Source organism: Chenopodium album, chromosome 17, assembly GCF_948465745.1.
Source record: "Chenopodium album chromosome 17, dcCheAlbu1.1, whole genome shotgun sequence".
Lineage (NCBI taxonomy): Eukaryota > Viridiplantae > Streptophyta > Magnoliopsida > Caryophyllales > Amaranthaceae > Chenopodium > Chenopodium album.
The window spans coordinates 42,052,350-42,074,615 of NC_137850.1; the positions used below are offsets into that span (position 1 = coordinate 42,052,350).

At 31.4% G+C, this 22,266-nt stretch overlaps 1 protein-coding gene and 2 pseudogenes across 3 annotated transcripts; all 3 read left to right on the forward strand.

Moving 5' to 3' along the window:
* Window positions 1-832: 832 nt before the first annotated feature.
* On the forward strand, window positions 833-3,028 carry LOC145588023 (desmethylxanthohumol 6'-O-methyltransferase-like; annotated as a pseudogene). The gene is made up of 2 exons (XR_014101527.1): window positions 833-1,644; window positions 2,705-3,028. The product of XR_014101527.1 is annotated as a desmethylxanthohumol 6'-O-methyltransferase-like (transcript).
* Window positions 3,029-11,202: 8,174 nt separating this feature from the next.
* Window positions 11,203-13,255, forward strand: LOC145588024 (desmethylxanthohumol 6'-O-methyltransferase-like). Its single transcript, XM_081644661.1, has 2 exons — window positions 11,203-12,017; window positions 12,921-13,255. Exons 1-2 carry the CDS (start codon window positions 11,214-11,216, stop codon window positions 13,224-13,226), a joined length of 1,110 nt encoding a protein of 369 aa, XP_081500787.1. The 5' UTR covers window positions 11,203-11,213; the 3' UTR covers window positions 13,227-13,255.
* Window positions 13,256-16,850: 3,595 nt separating this feature from the next.
* LOC145589018 ((R,S)-reticuline 7-O-methyltransferase-like) lies at window positions 16,851-18,944 on the forward strand (annotated as a pseudogene). Its single transcript, XR_014101627.1, has 2 exons — window positions 16,851-17,644; window positions 18,574-18,944. The product of XR_014101627.1 is annotated as a (R,S)-reticuline 7-O-methyltransferase-like (transcript).
* Window positions 18,945-22,266: the final 3,322 nt, after the last annotated feature.

Sequence of the window (22,266 nt, forward strand, 5' to 3'; positions counted from 1 at the left end):
ATATGGAGTAGTATATTATGAGTATTCTTTTTACTAACCATTAGTGTACTTTTCATACATTAATGTTCTTTTACTTTTCATTATTCTTTTTATCTATGAAGTGTTTAAACTAAAATCTTATTACAACTAATATAAACTTAGATAGTTTTTATTAACCCTTACTAGATTTTATTTTTCTTAAAACTTATCTAAACTAAATTTATTTTTCGTGAATTGAATAGATCGAAAATGTGGTGATGAACGTGAACCAAATGGAAATTGATATGATCTGATCTAAGTGGTACAAAATTGTGAATTTGTAGTAATGCAAATTCTTTTGTGTATAATCTAAAAGTAAAATAGTTTTTATAATTCTTGACCATCCTCATAGTAATTGATAGAGTATATAAACCGATCATGTGCTTTAACTATTAGGTTAAACTTTTGGTTAAGTTGGTACTCGGTAATATTTTACTATGTTAGTTCTCTACAACTTATATTTTTAGTTATTCACAAATTTATTAATACTGTCGTTCATTACTAGATATAAGGTGACAGTACATTGATAGGCGATAATGAACATTTATGAATAAATACACAACACTTGAGGATGATATAAATGCTTTTCTATGAACATTAAGATGTAAATTAAATTAGCTAATGATGAATGAAATTAATTACTTTTAAATAATTAGATATGAAATGGACCGTTGTAACAAGTTTAAGGTTTAATAATCCCACAGTCATCGTTGAAAAGTCTATGCTTCCTTCCTATAAAACTACAACACTCCTTGGTGAACCTACATGCATAATCACTAGCTACTTAAACAATACAAATATACGATTCTAGCTAGTAATAGTAACAAAAAAAATTATGGGAAGCATAGATTTACAACTAGAAAATGTTAATGAGGATGCTGAGCTCCTCAAGGCTCACGCCGAGGTGTACAACCATCTCTTTGCCTACGCCGATACCCTTGCCTTAAGAGCTGCTATAGATCTCCGCATTGCGGATATCATACACTCTCATGGCCACCCAATGAGCTTATCTCAAATAGCCTCGAAACTCGAGTCACCCTCCCCTGATGTCACGTGCCTTGCACGTGTCATGCGGATGCTAGTCCGTAAGAAAATCTTCACCGTTGATTATAATAATTCATCAGGTGAAGAAATCGTACCCTTATATGGTCTAACCACAACTTCTATGTGGCTCTTGCATGACCAAGACCTAAGCCTTGCTCCAATGTTTTTAACCTTTACACACCCTTGGATCATATCTGCATGGTTTGAGATTAGCCGTTCGATCAAGGAGGGTGGGACCCCATTCGAAAAGGCGTATGGCCAATCGTTTTGGGAGAGGGCAGCTGAGGACCCTGAGTTAAACACAATGTTTAACACTGGGATGGCAGCTGCTACAAAGCCAACCTTAGATGCTGTTGTTAAAGGTTATAAGGATGGTTTTGGTGAGTTAAAAGGTACTCTTATTGATGTTGGAGGTGGAATTGGAAGGATGATAGCCAAAATTGTTAAGGCTTACCCTCATATTAAGGTATTAACCTTGATTTGCCTCATGTTGTGGCTAGTGCCCCACAACATCCTGGTGTCACCCATGTTGGAGGTGACATGTTTAAGGAGATTCCTAATGCAGACGCTATCATTTTCAAGGTACGTAGATATAATATTCCAATCAATTATCTATGAAAAAAATACGGAGTACGAAATATTTCATATAGATCATATCATATCTAATTGGGTCTAATTAAGTCTTTTTTTAAAAGTCATACTTTATGTTTTGGTTGTTTTGGTCAGTATTATTTTTCAGCTAGTAAAATAGCTTTTATTTAGGCAAATAAAACAGTTCAACACATTTGATTAGCAAATTTCTAACATGCATGCGTCCATGGTCATACAATTCAATAAAATTTGTAAGATTATTTCCGAATTAATAGAAAAGTAAACCAAATTACTACTCCCTCCGTTTCAGAATGATGATCCTGTTTCGTAAATCGATGCAAAATTTTACCCATCTTTGACCGCAAATATCTTTAATCTCACACTAGCAAAAATTATAAAAGTTAGATATTAATAATCTACTCACCAAGATGAATCAAACTAAATCCCACATGACTATATTTGTTCTTATAAATTAAGAGAAATTTAGAAGATTCTCTCATTTTTAAAAAAGTCAAAGATTCCAAACAAGAACATCATTGTGGAACGGAGGGAGTATGTATTTTACATTATTATTACCATGTACAAAATAGTCTTTCGTTTTAGAATAATTTATTATTTTGTTTAGAAAAGTACAACACATTTGATTAGTGGTAATAAAATATTATGAATGAATGTTCATACAATTTGTTTGGTTAATCACTTTAAATCTAAAAGACTTCTTATTAATATATTGAGTGTTAGAGAACTTTGAGATTGTCCTCTAACATAGCATCAGAGTCAGAGTCACATAAAAAACACAGGTTCGAATCTTATCCACCCCTTCTTTTAAAAGGAATATTTCGCGCATGGTATGCGGAAGGCCCATGTTGCATCCATATTTCAAATCCAAAAAGAGCTCTCATGTGAGGGGGCGTGCAGTGATAGAATATAAAAGATATTTTTTAGCCTCAACCACCAGCTTAATTTTTTGGTTGAGTTGGTCCTTTTACATTAAGTACTTGTAAATAATAATTAACTAATTAACCACTTCAACTTATTTTATGTTTTGCAGTCCATTTTACACGACTGGACGGATGAACACTGTTTAAAAATCCTGAAGAACTGTAAAAAGGCGGTATCCCAAAGCAAAGGGAAGGTGATTATTGTGGACGTAATTCTTAATCCTGATGGAAAAGGGTTGTTCGACGACGCGGTCATAGGCTGTGATCTTTGGTTGATGGCAGATTGTGTTGGTGGAAAAGAGAGAACTGAGGAGGAATGGAGGAGATTGTTGAAAGAAGCTGGTTTTACTACCCTCAATATCATCCGCCTTCCTACTATTATGTCATTATCGATCATCGAGGCTGTTCCTCAATAAACCAGCAAGCATGACTAGCTAGTTCCAGTGCACTTTCGAATTGGTTGCAAGAAATAATAAGTGGGTTGAGTTGGTTCGTATTTGTATCGTATTATGTGCTAGGTTTGGATTTCTAGCTCCTATAAGACGTATTGTGTTGCAACGTAATGATGTGTTAAAAATTACCAAGTTGTTTTTTTTAAAGTAAGGAGAAGGACCCTGGTCGAATCTTAATCCTTACAGTTTTTTTAGTTCGGCATTTGTAGGTCAGACACTTTAAGAGTGAGAGGAAAAGAGTAAGGAATCCTCACTCTCAAAGTCACTCTAGTGGAATTGAACCTCCAATTTTTAGGTTAGAAGGTACAACATTTTCCACTACACCAAGCTTAGCTTGGCACCCCTAGCTTCTATAATTTCCATTGTACTTGTATCTTAAAATTACGTAGTACGTATGATGTACATACGTGCATGGTAACTTTGGTGTATGTACTTCATTTGCAAATTGTATTATGATTTAATATATTTAGCTTGTTGGATAAGAGAGAATCTAGTGGTGTGTTCACTGTTCACATAGCACTGGATTTGCTTATTTCATCAAACACCTATAATTATTACCCCTTTTTTTTTAAAAAAATTATTATATATTACCCTCAGAGGTTATCAAAATTCGAGTCGGGCCGGGTTTTACTAAAAAAACTCATGCCCAAATCCGTTATAAAGTGTCGGGTCTAAATGGGTTTTTTCGGTCCAGATTGGGTTTTTTTTAACTAAAATTGTAATTTTTGACTTGCTCAAACCCACCTGTTTTTCGGTCGAATCGGGTCGTGCTTGCGGGTCGGGCCATAATTGATCATCTCTAATTTTCTTATGGACATTCAAAATTCTCATGAATTTCATTTTAGACTTGTTGTTTGGTTGACAAAAAAAAGTAAAATTTGGGGCAATGACAATTCATGGGAATTAACTTACCCAACCCTCCATTTTCAACCAAACAAATTTGATGAATTCCCATGATTTTGATAAAGGAATTCAATTCCTACAAATTTAAATTTCTTGAGAATTTTCACTTTCCTAATGAAACAAATGACCCCTAAATAATAGGCCAAAGAACTGCAATTAGAGGGTAAATTAAACGACCAGGGGTTTGTATGTCCATTATACCCTCAGGTGTACGGCATGTACCATACAACACGGGATTACCTTTAACTTATGTAATTCACACATCACATGCAATCACCAGGGGTGGTTCTGAACATGTGCACGGTGGTCGTTCGCACAGGGCCGTCACTACAAGAAAAATGTCTTTTCGTAGCGATTGTATATTCGCTACAATATGCAAGTATATTTGTGAAATCATTAAGGAAGTCGTATCATTTTACAATCGCCATGGTTTTCCCATATAAAATCGATACGGAAAACATAATAATACATATTCACACTATTTTTACACATTTATATAATTTTGAGAAATCATATCATTTACAATCGCCACTAAATCCCAAAAATCGATACGAAAAGTCTTTTCAACACTAAATATATAAATATTGTTTGACAAAGAATACATAAAATATGTCATAGCTTATTGGTGAAACATTTACTATAAGAGTTTGAGGTTGCATGTTCGAATCTTATAAAGATCATATACATGTTTTTTTTTTGAAGGAAATCAGTTCAACATTTATAGCGATTGTAATCGCTACAATAATCACCACGATTGGATGTAGTTTTTCGTATCGATTATTGAGGCCAACCCCAACGATATTGAAAACCACTACTAAAGGCTAAGGCAACGGGGGATATTGTATTGAATGACCATTCGTTGGGAAAGCTTTCTGTTGCAATTACAATCGATACTAAACGTTAAAATAATCGCTACGAAAAGGTTATTTTCTTGTAGTGCGTAAGTGAAACTACTATAAAAGAGCCCTAACTAATATTGTTTATATGAAAAAAGTACAAAATATATGGTCAAATAAATATTTGCATTGCAAAGTTTCATATGCATCTTTTACAACGTTCTTTTTAATTAGTGTATGTATTTCATTATGTGATTTAGCATATACTATACTTTGTTAAAAATGATATTTATTATTAATCATATTTGATATAATCTTTCTTTAAGTTGATGATAGTAAATTTTACTGACAAATTAAAATTGTCATTTTTATGCATAGAATTTAATGTAATGAAAGATTGAATTATATTAGCAAAATATGGAATAATATAATATTTTGGTGATAATTTTGACATGTTTTCTATAATACAAATGACACAAATCTTTTTTATTATTATTACATGATAAAATTATGGTGCTCAAATAGAAAGGTTATATTATAATAATATGTTAAATATTATTCTAATAAAATTTGACTAAATAAAAAATGGCATTGGAGGAAAAAACAGCACCATAAAGTGACACATGTCATTTCGGATGTTTGTTTTAGTATTATGTAATGTAGTAAGGTCTCGTTTACTTCACCTTATTTTTGCTGAACTGAAATTATTTTTAATGAACTGAAATTATTTTTGCTGAACTTAAATTATTTTTACTGAACTGAATTTAATTTTACTGAACTGAAATTATTTTTGCTGAACTGAAATTATTTTTACTGATTTTTTATTATATTTCTTCTTTAAAATTACCGAATTTTACTAAACTAAAATTATCTTTACTGAACTAAAATTATTTTTACTGAACTAAACTTATTTATACTGAACTGAAATTATTTACACTGAACTGAATTTATTTTTACTAAACTGAAATAATATGTACGCATATACAAAGTAAAAGATATAAAGTAATGTCTTATGCAATAAAAGAAATGGAAAATATGTGAATATTTTTCTTAGTAAGTGAATCACCATTATAAGATTTAGTGATTTTTTTTAAGGATGTGAATCACAATTATATAAAGAAGTGCATATGTTTTGTATGAATTGAATAAAAGAAAAGTTTAAAGGGAAAAAACAATACCAAGAAATGACACGTGTCATTCTTAGCGTCTGTTTTAATTAGTATATATTATGTTATTATAGATTATAGATTTGTTTATTCAACCTTCCTAAAAGTGTATGTAAAATGTAAATGAAAATATTATTTGAGGACGCAAAAAGTAAATGCTCTAGTGAACGCATCCCCTTAAGAACTGTATATATTGATAGAGTGTACAAAAGCATATTTCCGAGCCTTAACCATAAGCTTAAACTTTTGGTTGACTTGGTCCTTTAACATTATATTAGAGCCAGAGTGACACAAAAGTCACGCGTTAAAATCTCATTGCATCCACCCCCTCCTTTAAAGTGGAATATCAAGCACGGGGTATGAAGAGGGCCCGTGTTGCATCCACACTTCAAGCCCAACGGGCTCTCGTGTGAGTGGGCGAAATAGTAATTCCTATTCACTACACCCCCCTTTATCCATTAATACCTACTCCCCCCCTGAAATTAACGTAAAACCCTTACCCCCACTAACCACACCCCACTAACCACGGTAAACCCACTAACCACTAACCATGAGTTACTGTGCAGTTACCACCCACTTACCATGGTAAACCCACTTTTTGTTGAGTTCGTCCATAAACATATATTCAGGCTCGTATTTGACCCAGGGCAACCGAGGCAACTACCCAGACCCCGATTCAAACATGATTGATGTTGACCTTATTTTCATATTAAAATAAGCAGCAATAATAGACTCAAATTTGAATAGAAGGTTCTTAACATGACAGTATATATGATACTAAGTATGTATCTTATAAAATTATCATATTAGCTAATCATGTCATATTATATTACTCCGTACTACAAATCCCCATGACTTATTAGGAGACATGGGTGGCTAACAAATCAACAAATCTATAACTTTATACTAAAGGCGAAACTATGAATAACACATGTCATTTCCTGGTTAAAAATTTTCCCTCCAAAAGTTTTTTTTTTTAATTTTTAATTTTTTTAATTTTTTTGGTCAAAGCTTCTTAGAGAAGTTTTTAATACAAAATACAATAATATTACATTTCCGATTTGATAAGTATATTCCATTTGTACACATTCAAACAAAGATATTATTTTTTTTATACAATATTATGCAATAATAGTTTGCTATCTATAACTTTGTAATGAAATTCATAGTTATCTATAACTTTATACTAAAGGCGAAACCAGGAATGACACATGTCATCTCCTGGTTAAAAATTTTCCTTCCAAAAGTTTTTTTTTTTAATTTTTATTTTTTTGGTCAAAGCTTCTCAGAGAAGTTTTTAATACAAAATACAATAATATTACATTTCCGATTTGATAAGTATATTCCATTTGTACACATTCAAACAAAGATATTTTTTTTTTTATACAATATTATCTATAACTTTATACTAAAGGCGAAACTATGAATAACACATGTCATTTCCTGGTTAAAAATTTTCCCTCCAAAAGTTTTTTTTTTTAATTTTTAATTTTTTTAATTTTTTTGGTCAAAGCTTCTTAGAGAAGTTTTTAATACAAAATACAATAATATTACATTTCCGATTTGATAAGTATATTCCATTTGTACACATTCAAACAAAGATATTATTTTTTTTATACAATATTATGCAATAATAGTTTGCTATCTATAACTTTGTAATGAAATTCATAGTTATCTATAACTTTATACTAAAGGCGAAACCAGGAATGACACATGTCATCTCCTGGTTAAAAATTTTCCTTCCAAAAGTTTTTTTTTTTAATTTTTATTTTTTTGGTCAAAGCTTCTCAGAGAAGTTTTTAATACAAAATACAATAATATTACATTTCCGATTTGATAAGTATATTCCATTTGTACACATTCAAACAAAGATATTTTTTTTTTTATACAATATTATGCAATAATAGTTTGCTATCTATAACTTTGTAATGAAATTCATAGTTATTTTTATTAGTCGTGCATATATTATTCTCTCTATTTTCTTTGGTGTGATAAATTTTTAAAATTTTTTTTTGTAACTAAAGAACTTTCATCCTATTTTGCAATTAGGTATAATTTTTTAGGAAAAATTGGTGAAAATAATCCCAACTTTAAGGCATTTACTTTTAATAATCCCAACTTTAGATTATTATTGAATAATCCCAACTTTAGGGGATATTCGCTTTTATTGATCCCAACCGGTAAACCAACCTGTTATAACAGGTTATGGGACACGTGTCGCAACATAATTGGTAAAAAAATATATGATATATATTAAAAATTAAAAATTAAAAATAAAAAACCAAACAGCCTACACCGCCCACAATTCGCCTGCCCCCTTCCAACCGCCTACACTCCGGCAGCCCCCTCCCCACCGCCCACAATCCGACAGCCGCTTTCCCCAAGCCCCACCCGTCGGAAACCCCCCTCCCCACCCCTTCCAACCACCAAAACAACCCCTCTTCCCCTGCACCGCCCTGATTCCCACCCCTACCCCCCAAAACCCTCCCAATAAACCATCCCCTCCCCTTTCCCCCACCCCAAAAACCACCCATTACCCTTTCCCCAACGCTAATAAACGTTGTTCGGGGCTAGGCAAGGGAGAAAGATGGTTTTCGGGGTGAAGGGAAGGGGATAGGTGGTTTTTTGGGATAGTTTTCGTGGGTGTGTTGTGGGAATCGGGGCAATTTAGGGAAAGGGGGGCTGTTTCGGTGGTTGGGAGGGGTGGGAGGGGGTTTTTCGGCAGGCTGGGTGTGGGGAGAAAGGTTGCCGGAGTGTGGGGGTTGGGGAGGGGGCTGCTGGAGCGGGGTTGGGGAGGGGTGGCGTGATGATTTTTCTTTTTCAAAAAAAAAAAATCTTTTTTTTTCTTCTTTTTTTTTAGCCTTTTTCAGCCAATTAAGTGGTGCCATATTTATTTAAAACAAATAAATATATATATTACCTGTTTGACAGGTTACCGGTCACTTGGGACCAATAAAAGCGAATACCCACTAAAGTTGGGATTATTCAATAATAATCCAAAGTTGGGATTATTAAAAGTAAATGCCTCAAAGTTGGGATTATTTTTATCAACTTTTCATAATTTTTTATAATTTAATAATAGTGTTAAACTAATGATAAGTATTAAGTATTAAAAATTACCGTACATGGCACGGGATTTAACCTAGTAATGATAATACTGATAAAGTAGTATAACTACAACATATTTTTGTCAAAAAACAAAACAAAACAAACATATTTTCATAACGAAGTAACCATCTTTCAATACTATGCACTTGCTAAACTTGTGAGTGTTGAACATATAAAATCTGAATATATTTTGTCGAAAATAAGTCAAAATATGTTGATAAAAGGGCCTAAACCTTACCTCTGACTCTCTGATTTGATATTTCTTCTTCTTCTTTCATTTTTTTCGTTTTTATATTTTATTTTTATTATTATATTGTACGGAGAGATATAATTATCCTAATAATTAATAAAGTAGAGAAGAGAAAAAAAAAACCTGCTAAAGTTACTTTATTTATCTTTATTCATTCATTTGAAAAAGTAAGAAAAAATGGCCTAAAGTAGGTATATTGATTGAATATTTGCAATGATATAAAAAAAAGGTACGTATTGTTTTGTTTGCTTTTGTGCATTGTAGATTTAAAACACAAGAGCCTCAGATTAAAAACTCATGTCTTTACTATACTATACTCATCCATTCTCTAATTAGCTAAGTTGTATATTATGCATTTCTCTAAATTATAATAAACTTCTGGTTTTGTTTAATATAGTCATATATTGACTATACTCATCCATATTCTAAGTCCCTGTTCACTTCACTTTTTGTTTATTGTATTGAAATTATTTTTACTGAACTTAAATAATTTTTATTGAACTAAAATTAATTTAACTGATTCACCATTATATTTTTTCTTTAAGATTACTTATTTTTACTGAATCGAAATTATTTTTACTGAACTGAACTTATTTTTATTGAGCATAATTTATATTTATTGAACTAAATTACTTCTACTAAATATATTCTTTTTTTAAGGTGAAGTGAACAAGACCTTAGTTTAGCACTATATATAATATTATATTATTACCAATTTTCACATGTATAAAAACAAAAACGCAGTCATAAAAGACTACTTTTTAATTCTTGACTACAATTTTACATTTATTTTTGTAAAATTCTTGTTCTCTTGATGGGTACGTGCAGTGAACAAGCGAAGGGGGTTAATAATATTTTTTTCTCTGGTAATATGAAAGGTATATTGCAGTCGACCTTAATTAAATTATTTTGGGATTAAGGTTTTGTTCATTGCATTGTTGTTGTTGAAAGGTATGTTTCTACCAACTTTAAGATGTAGCAATTGCAGACAATGGCAATAAAAGATACTTGATCTCATATCATTTCCATTTCTTTTGCTCGAATAGGCGAATGAATTAGAATGGCATTAAAATTACTCCCTACGTTTTTTAAATGCATCACTTTTCAATAGGGGTATATTTTTTTAAATGCATTATTTCTATGTTTGGTAAATTTATACTATATATTTTTATTGTTTCGTTCTCTTTTCTAATACCCCATTCAAAGTAGGCCCCTAAAGTATTATATCATTTCTCTTTCTTTCATAGTCCTTACTTATATAATTAAATAAACCATTCTCTCTCACATAATATCTACTCCGTATTTCATAACCCATATTATACTTTCATCAAAATAAATTAATCATTAGTTTGCAACACTTGGCCAATATAATATTAAAGCAAATAACTTTCTTAAAACTCCGCATAAATACAAGTAATGCATTTATTTAAAAAAAAAAAAAAAAAAAAAAACAGATTAAAAGGAGTATAATTTAGCATGAAAAACTTGAACTTAAACTGTGACCTATTATATGCAGACACTTAATCTTTATTAAAAAGTCATTGCAAGACGACATTGGTCAGTATGGTCACAGACTCACAGTCGCACATTTCCATTTGAGTGTGCTACATTATACTATTCAACACTCTTTCACGTGATTAATCCGTAATTAATAAATAACGTACATGATTTTGTTCTTGACTTCTTGTAATAATATCCCAATATATCCTCTAAAGTCAAAGGAGCAATATTTCAACACACGTACATTATGTTCTTGACTTTTTAACACATGTTAAACATCTTAAGACACCCCAGCAAACAACGACATAATCTATTTATCCTCCTATAAATAGATTCTTTCATTATTCAAGCTAAGCTTAGTAACAATCTAATTCAAATACACAATAATATATATAGTCTCTAAAATGGGGAGCACAGAAATAAACATTAGCAATGCTAATGAAGATGTTGAGCTCCTCAAAGCTCATGCCGAGGTCTACAACCATCTCTTTGGCTACGCCGATACCCTTGCCCTAAGAACAGCCGTGGAGCTCCGCATTGCGGACATAATACACTCTCATGGCCACCCAATAAGTTTATCTCAAATAGCCTCGAAAATTGAGGCTCCCTCCCTAGATGTCACGTACCTTGGACGTGTCATGCGAATGTTAGTCCGTAAAAAAATATTCACCATAGAATATAATAACCAATCATCAGCTGAAAAAGCCGTACCCTTATATGGTCTAACCACAACATCTAAGTGGCTCTTGTACGATCAAGACCTTAGCCTTGCCCCTATGTTCCTAACCCTTTCGGACCCTTTGATCACGAAACCATGGTACGAGTTTAGTCGTTCGATTAAGGAGGGTGGGATGCCTTTTGTTAAGGCTCATGGGATGTCTGTTTGGGAAATGGCATCTAAAAATAAAGAGTTCAATAATTTGTTTAATGTTGGAATGACTGCTGCTACTAAACCTACCTTAGATGCTGTTATTAAAGGGTACAAAGATGAGTTTAGTAAGTTAGAAGGAACATTACTTGTCGATGTTGGTGGTGGTACCGGAAATTTGATGGCCGAAATCGTTAAGGCGTACCCTAAGATTAAAGGTATTAACTTTGATCTGCCTCCTACGGTTGCAAGTGCTCCTCAACATTCCGGTGTCACTTTTAATAAAAATTGTGGCCATTATATTAAATCAAATCACGAGCGTTCATTTTTATTGACTAATGTGGATCTTTGATATGATTTATTTTTATTTTATCTTTAAAAAAAATTGACAAAAAAAAATAAAAAAAAAAAATTCACATTCTTATCAGTTTCTTTGCAGTTTCTTCTTTAATTACTTCTCTTCGATCTTTGTTAGTGATCTATGTATACTGATTATATATAACAATTGGCTCCAAGTCCAACCATTCATATAGAGTTGCTTGAATTCAAGATTGCTTTATTTTTTTTTTTGCTTGAATTCAAGATTGCTTTATTTTTTTTTTTGCTTGATTACAGATTTACAGGTACTTGATGCATGCGGCAATATTGAAAAGATATACTTTGGTCTTCAAAAATACTTTAACTACAAATGTAGACAACTGGTTTGCAAAAGAACAATGAAGATTAAATTATTTGTATCCACTTCAAAACAAAGAAAACAATGAAGAAAGATTGAAGAGAAGTAAAGGGAAAAAAAAATACTAAGTAAACAAAGAAAAAACTGAAAAAGAACGTGGTAGTTTTTTTTTTTTTTTTAAAATTTTTTTTTTATAAATAAAATTAAAAGTAAACTATATCAACGATTAGCATTAGTCAATAAAAATAAATGGTTGTGATTTGATTTAATACAAAATTGTGGCCACTCAAAAGCAAAAAAGAATAATTTCATTTCAATAAAATTAAATAATTTCAATTTAACAAAAATAAGATACACAGATCGATACATGGGCTAAGTGTTTAACATAATATCATCATTAAAAACCTTTTGTGACTATTATAATTCCATGAAAGCTGCTCATTGACACTTTTTTGTTATCTAAACTTTAAACCTTAATCATTTTACTAAGTAAACGAATTCTCTGTTGTGTTATGCTAAATAACGTCTACTCTTATTACAACATGTTTATTTTTTTTGGTGGTGTAGTCGGTCTTACACGACTGGGCAGATAGGGAATGCTTAACGATCCTAAAGAACTGTCAAAAGGCGGTATCTGAGAAGAATGGAAGGGTGATCATAGTTGATATAGTTCTTCATCCTGATGGACATGGGATTTTCGACGATGCAACGATTGCCCTTGATCTTTTGATAATGGCCAATACTGATGGTGGCAAAGAGAGGACTGAAGATGAATGGAAGAAACTGTTGAAAGAAGCTGGTTTTACTCGCATTAACTTCATACCACTTCAAACTATTATGTCATTTTCAGTTATTGAGGCTTTTCTTCAGTAATAGTGTATTTATATAAGAAATGTTGCCAATTAAAAATTCTCAAACTTTAGGCAGCATTATTAAAATTGGAGAAAAAATTACATGGACGCTTAAATTGTTATAACCTACGTTCATTTGAGAAAGGTAGTACAAGTTGTATGGTGAAAATTTTGCACGTGTTCTTTGTATACAGACTACATTATGGATTATAGTACGTGTAATTTCTGTTTAAGTCAAGGAAATATTTGAAATGTAACTAAATCTAGTAAAGGGGAACACCAAAAATGGCAAACATAAACATTTTAGTAAAGCTTTTTGTGAAATCCATTAATATTGAAAGATTGATCTGTATCCAATACTCTTACTCCGTATTATCTAACGCTTCTTGATGTATTTTCACATTTAGGAACAAAAAACCTATCACATATGGTACAATTTATTTATTTATTTATTTATTTATTTTTTAATTTCTTCGGAAAATAGTGGTGGTCATGGATGACTTAAGTGATCATACATGGTGTTCCTCAAAAAAAAAAAAAAAAAAAAAAAAAAAAAAGTGATTCTACATGGTGGAAACATGATAGATACGGCTTAAAGTTGGAAACATTCAAGACATTTAATAATTAATTAAATAATAACAAATGGTGAAGACAATAAATTGAACAAGTAAAACCATCGAACAATTCAAAGTAAGCATTAAAAAGTATAATTATTAGAACTGCATCACAATATGATTATTTTTGTTCTTAGCTTACACACATTTACGTTTATCATAGGATAAAAAAAACGCAATAACAATAGATAATTAGCAACTAACTCTTTTGTGACCACATATGTAAATTTTAGTTTTTAAATTAAAAGTAGACCCTGTTCAATTTACTTCACCTTATTTTTTCTAAAATAAAATTATTTTTACTGAATTAAAATTATTCTTTCTAAAATAAAATGAATTATATTGTCTTGAAATTATTTTAACTAAATTAAAATTATATTTTACTGTACTAAGATTATTTTGGGTGAATTATTTTTTATTGATCTTCTACTATATTTCTTCCCGAGGTTACTAATTTAACCTAAACTGAAATAAAATTTACTAGACTAAACTTATTTTTTATGAACTAGAATTATTTTTACTAAATATTTATTTAAGGTGAAAGTGAACATGACCTGACCTCTTATTATCCATGAGTAACCTTGACAGGAGTAACATTAATTTTTCATAAACATAACTTTATTTTGTATATTGCAAAATTGTCCTATGAACCCAATTAATTATATACAAGTAATAATTTTAAATAACTAAATACAATGTAATTTAACCCTATTTTTTCATCCAAATAACCTCATGTCCTCATCTCATTATTTTGCTTAAACTATTATTTTAAAATTTCTTTGGTTGAAATCAATATTAGTATTTTGTTATCCCGTGTTTCAAATAACTTTTTAAAATACTGTAATTACGTAGTATTTGCTTCCTCCGTTTTTTAATACTTGCAACACTTTCCTAAATGGAAATATCACAATACTTGCAACACAATATAAATGAAAAGTTATATTAGAGAAAATATGTAATTTTTCCCTTATTTAAAGCACATGACCCACTAAATTACACTCTTAACATCCACTCACCTCATTTTAAAGTGTATTATATCATGTGAACCCCACATTTTTTAAATACCGTAAAAAAGTGTATGTTGTAACTATTAAAAAACAGAGGAATTATATATTTTGAATCTAGGCCATCTAGCTAAGGGTCGATCGAAGTAGTTAGAATTAAATCATTTAACATCGGTTCCAACACGTTGTGAGTTGGCCTGGGTCCATTGGTCCAAGACCTATATGCATACTAGGCATTGTTATACTTAAATCTTAATTGATACGGCATATTATATTTATCTCACCAATCACTATCTTGAAGGCAAATTTTCTTGCAAGAACACTAAACTAATTTGCCAATTGTACCTTTCACATGATGATGACGAACGATCCAAACTGGATCTATGTATATTTCTATCAAATTGAATTGAATAGTCACATTATTAATCTCCTTACTTCTTTTTCAACACTCTACCTTTCTAAGGCCTTAGCCAATAGCCCGAATTACAAACTTACAATCCTTATTATTAATATAAATTATACACCTAATATTTTACAAGGCATATTTAATTTATTTCTCTCACCAATCACTATCTTGAAGGCAAAATTTCTTGCAAGAAATTAAACTGATTTGCGATCTCTTTACCTCTTTTTCACTAGACGACACACTCCAAAAAGGATCCGTTTGTTTTATATCAAATTGAAATAAATTGTCACATTATTCTACCATGTATAAATAAATACTAAGGTCCTTATTACGGTCAGCCAATAGCCGGAGTTACGGTCCTTATTAGCTTTCTATTAATATAAATTGTACACTAATATAAGCATTAAATATACACTTGAAAATCGTTTAAATTTAGAAAATCATAAAAATATATAAACTAATTACACTGATTTACACATGTTTTTATCATTAATTCCTAATTTTATACAATTTTCTAAAGTATATTATGCTTATATATAGCCCTTAGGGCTACATATAGCATTACCCATATCCACATCATATTTTGTCAACATGTAGAAAATAAAACATTTGATAAGCCAACAACATTAAATTGGTTTATGGTCTATGGAGTGATACGGTCATACGGTGTACAAATTATGGATCAAAGAATTGATTAAAAATTAAATTTCAGAATTACGTACATATCAGCTATTCCTCCAGGTTTTCACTTTGGGAGGGTTTTTTGGTTCCCTCTAAGGTTTATCCCTTGTGAGGGTTTTTCTAACCTCCATTGCTAGATTTTTTCTACTTTTTAAATGTTTTCCTTTAATCTTCTTCTTCTTCTCTCTTTCCCTTCCATATTTTTTCTTCTGGTCTCAATTGTAAATTTTTGCAGGGGCTTCCACCGGTATTTTTACCGGTGGTAAGCCCCAAAAAACTTTTTAATTGCTTTCAATAAAGGATTACATCTTTATGGCGGTGTTTATTCTATTAGGTTTAATTTATTTGTTTGTTCGTCTGCCAAAGATTGAAGATTTAGGGTTTCACAATATCCAAAATATCTTATTACGACTAATTCCGACTAATTTTATATGAGTTTTTTCACTCAAACAACTATTTTTTTCGTGCATCTCAAGTCGAATCAGTGCTAACTCACAAATTGTATTGCTTCGGATGAAGATTTTTGTAAAGGCGATCGTTGATCGAATCTGTGATTTAACTAGTTCTAAGGTGAATTGTATTTGTGTTGGAATTTTAGATATCCTCGCAATTGTTTGTAAGTGCCGTTTGGCTATCTTTCATTAATGAAGTGTAAAAAGAAGGGAAAAAAAAAATCTATTTTGCTATAAAAAAATAAATTGACTAAGTTAGAAAACAGAATATATATTTTAATAAGATGAACGAGTTCCACGAAATCGATGGATAAATTAAAAAAAAAAATATTAGATTAGTAAAGCATGAAAAATATAAAATAAAGTCAACACTTTAATTATAAACTATAAATTAATCGTACTTATACCTCATAACAACTCAAACTAATTAAGCAATTAGAGAAGAAAAATAAATAAATAAAAGCCCTGAAAAAAACAAGCCTAAGAAAAATGGGGAGCACAAATAATGAGAAAGTTGAGCTCTTACAAGCTCAAGAAGAGGTGTGCAAACACCTCTTTGCCTACGCAGATAGCCTTGTGCTAAGAGCTGCCATTGAGCTCCGCATTGCGGATATCATACACTCCAATGGTCAACCTATGAGCTTGTCCGAACTCGCCTCGAAACTCGAGGCACCCTCCCGAAACCTCTCAGATCATCTCTTGCACGCATCATGCGCGTGTTAGTCCGAAAGAAAGTCTTCACGGTTAATTATGATAAATTGACTTTGTCGTCGGGTGATGATGAACCCGGCGTAGCCTTGTATGGACTAACCCTAACCTCAAAGTGCCTCTTGCATGATCAAGAGTTAAGCTTTGCCCCTATATTTCTAACCTTCACCCACCCTGTGATGGTGGATGGATGGTTCGAAATAGGCCGTTCGATTAAGGAGGGAGGGACACCTTTCGAGTTGGCTCATGGTGCACCCTTGTGGGAGATGACATCTAAGGATGCTAGTGTTAATAAGTTGTTTATTGCGGGGATGACCGCGGCTACTAATTCATCCTTAGATGCCATTATAAGTGAGTATAAGGATGGTTTTAATGAGATGGAAGGTACAATTGTTGATGTTGGGGGTAACGTTGGAAAGTTGGTGTCTTATATTGTTAAGGCATACCCTCATATTAAAGGTATAAATTTTGATTTACCTCCAACTATTGCAAATGCTCCTCAATACCCTGGTGTTACTCATGTTGGAGGTGATATGTTTAAGGAGATTCCTTCTGCTGATAATGTTATCATCAAGGTACGCTCCTAATAAATGTTAATACTCTCTTCGATTCTCTTTGTTGTTCCTATTGTGCTCTTTGGTTCGCTAATTTGACTTTTATTATGGACTCTAAATGCTTCATTATAGTTAAGAGGTTTTTGTATATGTGTATCAAATGGCTAAACCTAGAAAAGTTGACCAATAGGCAATTTGAACACTATTTAAAATTACTTGACCAGACCAGAACTAACTTGACTTCACTTGGCTCGGATCAATCAAATTAAAATGAATGTGTCTAATTATGTGATTTGTTTTATTAAAATTATGCATATTGGCATTAGAATTGAAAATAACCCGAATCCTAAAATCAATTCGAATGGAAGTTGATTGATGATTATTGCTTCATTTTACTTCTATTTTTTAACCTATATATTATTAGGTGATTGAACTACTTTTTTTTTTTTTATTTTATACTTGTAACACTTTAACTTATGCAATATTTACATTCTACTATAACTAGTTTTGATGATTAATAATATAGGATCTTATTCAATTCTCCTTAATTCATACTTACATAATATCATTTTTTTATTTATTTATTTTTATTTTTTTATTTTTTTTTTTTTTTTTTTGTAAATGTTTACTTGTTAATAATTAAAACTAGTAATTGAAATAATGCAGCGAATTTAAAATGAGAAAAAATTATATTGTATATGTTTGGTAAAATATGACTGTAATATTTTACAAAATAAGGGATGAAGATAAGTTGTATTATAAAATGTCAACAGGCAAAATAAGTCAGTCTTTCATATCTTACGTAAACTGGCTTTTCATGAAAAGTCATTTATATTTTTTACTTTTTAACCACCTTAAAAAGCCAAGCAAAAATCCAATGAAAACCTTTGTCAAGCACTTGTAATAGCTTAGACTTAATACCTTTGTTTATTTTCTTGCATTAAATGAAGTCCGTTTTACATGATTGGGCGACGAGGAAGCATTGCTCATCCTAAAGAAGTGTCAAGAAGCAGTTGCTGAAAAGAAAGGAAAAGTGATCATTGTGGACGTGGTTCTTCATCCCGATCGCCACGCAATGTTCGACGATGCATCCATTGCCCTTGATCTTTTAATGATGGTAACCTTTAGTGGTGCTAAAGAGAGGACTGAAGATGAATGGAAGAAATTGTTGAATGAAGCAGGGTTTACTCATATTAACTTCATACCACTTCAAACCTCAATGTCATTCTCAATTATTGAGGTTTTCAATTAGTTGTCGAGAGATCTAGAATTATTGTCTAAATGTCTACGACAAACAATGAAGCAAGCCATTATGCATGCGTTATTGATGGAAAAGAATGGCAAAAATTATGTATTCTAATAAGTTTATGTCAACTTTGCGTTACATGTACGGTGTCTTATGTTACAAAGTATAATATATAATTTTAAAAAAAAGCATGATGTGTAAATTGTAATAATATATTGTGTCAGAATTAAAATGACGACTTATTTGTTTTAAGGTTATTACTTATTTAGTGTTATTGTGTATGTGTTGTTTGGTTTAGTTATTGTATTGAAAATATGAAGAGTATTATGTTCTCAATTCAAGTACATGTTATTTACTTTGTATTTTATATTTGCATGTTTTTTTTTTTTTTTTTTTTTTTTTTTCAATTTGGTACGCGAGCATCTTCTTAGGCTGGTGTATTTTTATACTTGGTAGCAAGAAATCTATTCAAACACAAATAATAATAATCAAAAGGAAAACCAAGCCTTTTCTTCGTCAATGTATGTCAAATATTCACCTCAAATACCACCTTATTGTCAACGACTTTCAAAAGTAGCAAACTAGCAAATTAGCAATCCTTTGGCTACGTGTTTGCGGAAGCAGATTGAGGTGAATGAGAATGATATTATAACATGTTTGTCACATTGACAATTAATATCAAAGTAATGACAGACTCAACCAAAAAATTAAGTTGATGGTTGAACTCTTATTTTGGTTTTGTATTCTATCATGAACAGTAAAGTTAAACAAGTAAAACAAGCTGGCTTTGCTCAAGTCAACTTCATATCACTTCAAACTTCAATGTCATTCTCAATTATGGAGGTTTCATGATTAAATGAAAAGGAACCTAGTACCATCGGCAACAAGTCAACGACAATAGCCCATTATTCATTCACTTTTATTAACAAGAATAATATATAACAATGTTAATGTGTCGAGTGATTAAGGGACGGCAAGGTGATACCCTATATAATCTAAAAAAAATTATTTATTTATTTTTCATTATAAAATACTGGGGTACCCCTCCTATCACACAGAAGGGGTGGGTGACTATATTGAACCCAGGTCACTCCTGGTAATCCGGGGGGAGATGGAGGGACTAACCGTCCGTCCACTCCATGATCCTCCAATACCTCTAAATAATGGCTTTTATACCATGCATGACATTTGAATTTATCCTTGCTTGCTAGGTTGTTTTTGCTTCTTACCAAACCATACCATGCATTGTGATACTATGGTTCGAGATAAGTCATATCATACAACTTGTATGCACAATTAGATTCAAAGAACAAAATCAAAATTATTTTACTTGGTGAATAAAAATATAATCATATCCAAACATAATTAAAACGCACAAGTTGATTTAATTAGGTTGATTGACATAATTGAAACAGAAACATAGACTTAAATCATAAGGGTAAACTTGACACTTATTATTAATACGAATTACGGAGTACTTTGTATAAGAATTGATGTGCTATTCTTTTGGGTTTACACTTTTAGTGCAGGCGGTGAGGCGGGCAGCCTATTCACAAGTTTTGATTATTATGAATAATAATAAAACATCTACTACTGATTTTCTAAGTCATAGATTCATCGATGCAAAATATTCATAAAGTTGATTTCTTGCTTTTGGGCTTATGTATTTTGGGCTTGGGTCTTTGGGCTTAATAGTGAAGTTCTGCCATTTTGACAAATTTTGGTTTAAAATGTAAAAGAATAGCCAGCGTTGGTAGCTTATTGTTTAGTTGATGAGTAAGTTAAATTTGACTTTTATTTTTTATTTTTTAATTTTGATAATTATCTAAGTATTTTTTTTTAATAGGTGAACTTTTTTGCTGCATCTTTTGAAAAACTAGTTAATACAAAGTAAGTAGTATAAACTCTTCTCTCCTCCTCTCTTCTAGGGTTTCTCTAAAATCTTGGCCGTTTAGGCCGGAAATAGTCTACCATTTCCGACCTTTTCCCTAAATTTTCTTTAGTTTTGCAATTTAGGTTTCAATAAATCTACACGAGTAAGTATAGATACGTCCATCTCCCTATGGTGGAGTGTCTCTCTATGATGGAGTGTCTCCCTATGGTGGAGTCGTTAGTTTTTGTTAGTTTAGTTGTTTGTTTATGTTTAGGGTTTGTTTGTGAGTTAGTGTTAGTTGAGACGAACACTACAAGAGGGGGGTGAATTGTAGGTGAGTTCCTATTACTACTTTTTGCGGAAATTAATTAAACTGTAAAGGAACTTGCAAATGCACACAGATTTTACGAGGAAACCTTCAAGACCCAACTGGAAGTAAAACCTCAACCCTTCCTAAGGGATTTCCAAAACCAAGTTACTCCACTATAATAGGGCAATACCAAATTATAACCTATTACAAACAGATCTTTACTCACAAGTTCCACAATGAACTTGCTACACAATAGGACCCTATCCTACCCAATCTAAGTCCCAAACTTAGATTCCCTCGTACTCCCAAAGTACACTTACAGCCTCACACTAGAAGTTAACTCTTTGTATGCAAAATATAAATTACACACTCACCCAAGAACCCAACCAATACAAAATATAAAACACCTAGAATATGTTAGGCAAGCAATGCACGAAACCCGAAACTAATATGACAAGATTATAAGCTTGGCAAACTTACACAAATTAAGCTCTGAGATTTCTTCACGCATAAACTCACAAAAACCAGTAAAATGAGATTGTCTACTATTTATACAAGAATGACTCGTATACCTAGTAGAGTTTTCAAAAAGATAAAGATGTTAATTTTTTTAATCTCAAATCCACGGTTTTAAGTAAATTAGTTTAGAAGAAAATCTTTTCGAAAAAGATAAAGAAAGATATATTTTAAAAAGAATAATGTCTTTTTAACAAACTGATTTTAAGAAATAAAACTTATAGAAAATCTTTTCCTAAAATCTATCTTTTTATCTTTTCCGTTTTTAGATTATTTGCCAATTATCTTGTCATGCTTCTAATAAGTTTCGTGCAAACCCTACTTAACATATTTAACAACCAATCTAGAAGATAAGATCTTAACTAAATAAGTTGATGTGCCGATCTATTCTGCACTCGTGGATTGCTTGGGCTTCACGCAGACCAGGACCAAATTCCTGTTGTCTTCAAGTTCCTGTTAGGGAACATTCCTGTTAAGGAACTTAAATAGTTCTTGTTAGATAACTAAGTTCCTGTTAGGGAACTCTTCTTTTATCTTGATTGACCTTCTTAAAAACTTCTTCTTCACGTTCTTCAAAGTCAAAGTTACTCTTCCACCACCAAGGTCTACTTCACTTGTCCTCAGTCAAACACTAGAAGAAATCTTTAGTTAAGTTTGCTTGAGTTTAAGTCTATCATCATCAAAACTTTAAGCTTCAA

Coding starts and splice junctions, on each gene's coding strand:
- LOC145588024 (XM_081644661.1), top strand. CDS start 11,214: ATGGGGAGCACAGAAATAAACATTAGCAATGCTAATGAAGATGTTGAG. Junction 12,018..12,920: donor GTTCATTTTTATTGACTAAT/GTGGATCTTTGA, acceptor TTGGTGGTGTAG/TCGGTCTTACACGACTGGGC.